Consider the following 3,836-nt stretch of genomic DNA (forward strand, 5'->3'; position numbering starts at 1 on the left):
TGTGTGTGTGTGTGTGGTGTGTGTGTAACACACTATAACAGTAACTTACGTGAAAGGGAGTGTCCTCCTTTGGGCATGAATTCAAACAGTACAGGGTTATCGTCTCCCAGCATCTCAGCCCGTAGCGACAGCAGGCTGTTTTTGCTCATCAACGCTGCCCTCAGATTGGCTACCAATGGGGTAGTCCTGCCCCCGGTTCCACCTCCGGCCTCATCTGATTCGCTGGCACCCAGGAAGTTGGCCTCGCCCATTGCCAGAGCTTCTTCCTGTTTGAGGAAGAAGTCGAGACGTTCTCCGCGACTGTCTGAGCTGTTGGGCTCTGTCACATCTGCACCTGGAGACAGAGAGGAATCATTTATTCATTGGTTGATTGAGTTTGATTGATTGATCTTTATTAGTCATGTTGAAAGGCACAAAATTATACTTTACACATATGACAACATAAACCATGTAAGATATCAAACCAATGACAAATTTAAATAAAATTGKACACTAAAGCACTTTACCATAGACTTGCCCCCCCAAAAATATAGTGTACAGTGCATTTGGAAAGTATTCAGACCCCTACCCTTTTTCTACATTTTGTTACGTTACAGCCTTATTCTAAAATTGATTAAACACATTTTTTCCCCTCATCAATCTACACACAATAAAAAACAGAAATACCTTATTTACATAAGTATTCAGACCCTTTGCTATGAGACTCGAAATTGAGCTCAGGTGCACCCTGTTTCCATTGATCATCTTTAATATGTTTCTACAACTAGATTGGAATTCACCTGTGATACATTTATTTGATTGGACATGATTTGGAAAGTTACACACCTGTCTATATAAGGTCCCACAGTTGACAGTGCATGTCAGAGCAAATCAAGACATGAGGTCAAATAAATTGTCCGTAGAGCTCCGCGACAGGATTGTGTCGAGGCACAGATCTGGGAAAGGGTACCAGAACATTTCTGCAGCCTTGAAGGTCCCCAAGTACACAGTGGTCACCATCATTCTTAAATGGAATACATTTGGAACCACCAAGACTCTTGAGTCAGAGTTCCTCTGTGGAGATGTGAGAACCTTCCAGAAGGACAACCATCTCTGCAGCATTCCACCAATCAGGCCTTTATCGTAGCATGGCCAGACGAAAGCCACTCCTCAGTAAAAGGCACATCTTTGGAGAGACCTGAAAATAGCTGTGCAGCGACGCTCCCCATCCAACCTGACAGAGCTGGAGAGGATCTGCAGAGAAGAATGGGAGAAACTCCCCCAAATACAGGTGTGCCAAGCTTGTAGCGTCATACCCAAGACGACTCGAGGCTGTAATCGCTGCCAAAGGTGCTTCACAAAGTACTAAATAAAGGGTCTGAATACTTATGTAAATTTTATATTTCCGTTTTTTTTCATATACATTTGCAAAAATGTTAAAAAATTAACTATTTTTGCTTTGTCATTATGGGCTAGTGTGTGTAGATGAGAGAAAAAAACAATTTCATCMATTTTAGAAGAAGGCTGTAATGTAAGAAAATGTGGAAAAAGCTAAGGTGTCTGAATACTTTCTGAATGCACTGTACGGATGACCATATTCCTTTGTTTTCAGATCTGTTAGTGATAAATGGGACAGATGAGAGAAGCGGGTAGTTGCAGCCCAATATGGCGGCCGATACTGGCTGTGTTGAAAGAAGGTAGGCATATCGAAAGCGCACATGTAATTGGTTTGACTTTCTGTCAGTTGTTGCCAGCGAGTGCAGAGGTTCGTGGTGACATGACTGTAGATCAGGGGTGGGCAACTCCAGTCCTCTGGGGCCTGAATGGTGTCACTCTTCTTCTCCATCCCAAGCAAACACAGCTGATTAATCAAACTGCAGTCTAAACTGAGATCATGATTAGGTGATTATTGGAGGCAGGTGTGTTAGCTGAGGCTGGGGCAAAAATGTACAGGGGTGGAAAAGTAAAAGATACCTTCATTGAAAATTACTCAAGTAAAAGTGAAAGTCACCCAGTAAAATACTACTTGAGTAAAAGACAAAGTATTTGGTTTGGAATATACTTAAGTATCAACAGTAAATGTAATTGCTAAAATATACTTAAGTATCAAAAGTAAAAGTAAAAGTGTAAATAATTTCACATTCCTTATACTAAGCAAACTAGATGGCACAATTGAATTGTTTTTTATTTATTTATGGATAGCTAGGGGCATACTCCATCACTCAGACATAATTAACAAACTAAGCATGTGTTTAGTAAGTCCGCCAGATAAGAGGSAGTAGAGATGACCAGGGTTGTTCTCTTGATAAGTGTGTGAATTGGACCATTTTCCTGTCCTGCTAAGCACTCAAAATGTAACAAGTACTTTTGGTTGTCAAAGAAAATGTGTAAGTAAAAAGTGTATGAGTAAAAAGTACCACATTTTCTTTAGGAATGTAGTGAAGAAAAAGTAAAAATTTTCAAAAATATGAATAGTAAAGTGCAGATACCCCCAAAAACTACTTAAGTAGTACTTTAAAGTATTTTTACTTAAGTACTTTCCACCACTGAAAATGTGACACCAATCAGGCCCCCGAGGACTGCAGCTGTCCATCCCTGCTGTATAGGATGGTGCATTAAAACGTACTTTGGGGAAACTCAGAATGATGGCGTGGTGGAATCACTCACGCTGTGGAAAAACATTGCATGTAATTAAATGCATATATCTTAACATGCTTTCATGTTGTGAATGTTTTACATTTATCACATTTCTTTTCTGTTGTGTAGACTACTGTGCGCAATGTCAAAGATAACATTTCTCAATGTCCCATTACTATACACCAATAGCAAGCTTCCTTAAAGGCAGACCTATGGGTTGCTGACATGCCGATTAGGAACAATTTACGAAGCGAGCGGGCAAAAACAGCCTAAAGCCTATGCTGCTACCCGTCTGATACTAGCATGTTATAACAGGAGATTCAAATGAGGTTCTACTGGTTGCAGACCTTCATGTGTCACAACTGCTTTCATAAAGTTGTGTATGTGAACTCAAAGAAAATTATTATGAGACTAAACAATACTCTTTGGATATTCATGAAACATAGTTTAGTATACCGGTAATAATTCATCATAAAAGTTTKAGTTGTGTATGTGATTAAAACTGCTTTAGCATCCTCCATGCACTTCCTGAAAGAGACTGAACAAAATAAACTAGTCCTCTGAGTGCTGGCAATGCTGTTCAATCAAAAGAGACCGTACAATAACGGTGCACTCTCAACACACCCATTTATTTCGACACAACCACTTCTTTTGACATGCCCACTACTCCGAGACCAGTCCGGATGGGCTGCCTGGCCGTTGACAACATTCATTTTGTCTTGACTGCTTAAATCATCCATGGAAAACCTCTCCTTTAAACACCCCATCTCTAATTCATCCTGTTTGTAAAATGTACAACAATTTGTGTTTTCCACCAAACGCACTTGTGTCTGCACACACACACACACATCCCCCAAAATTACAACAAAGGACAGGAAGCTGTTGACAGATAAATCAGTACTGTCTCATCTGAGATCATTTAAACACATAGCAAGAGAGAAAAAGTGGGAGTAAAGGAACGAGAGAGAGCCTATGAAAAAAAGACAGATGGTCGAACAGCGATAGACAGTTAGAGAGCTGGAGTACAAAAGAGAAAGAGAGAGAGACAGAGAGACAGAGAGAGAAACAGGGGGACAGAGACAGAGAGACAGAAAGACAGAAAGACAGAGAGACAGACAGAGAGACAGACAGATAGAGAGACAGAGAGAGAGACAGAGAGAGAGACAGACAGAAAGACAGAGACAGACAAAGAGACAGACAGAGACAGACAGACAGAGAGA

General features: G+C 40.6%; 1 protein-coding gene across 1 annotated transcript in view; it reads right to left on the reverse strand.

Moving 5' to 3' along the window:
* LOC111976853 (uncharacterized) overlaps positions 1–3,836 on the reverse strand; it is a 32,524-nt gene that overhangs the window by 20,399 nt on the left and 8,289 nt on the right. Inside the window, exon 2 of the mRNA XM_070448163.1 lies at positions 50–334. Coding sequence (XP_070304264.1) covers positions 50–334 — 285 coding nt within the window. The remainder of the gene's footprint in view (positions 1–49; positions 335–3,836) is intronic.

This window comes from Salvelinus sp. IW2-2015, linkage group LG17 (assembly GCF_002910315.2).
Source record: "Salvelinus sp. IW2-2015 linkage group LG17, ASM291031v2, whole genome shotgun sequence".
Lineage (NCBI taxonomy): Eukaryota > Metazoa > Chordata > Actinopteri > Salmoniformes > Salmonidae > Salvelinus > Salvelinus sp. IW2-2015.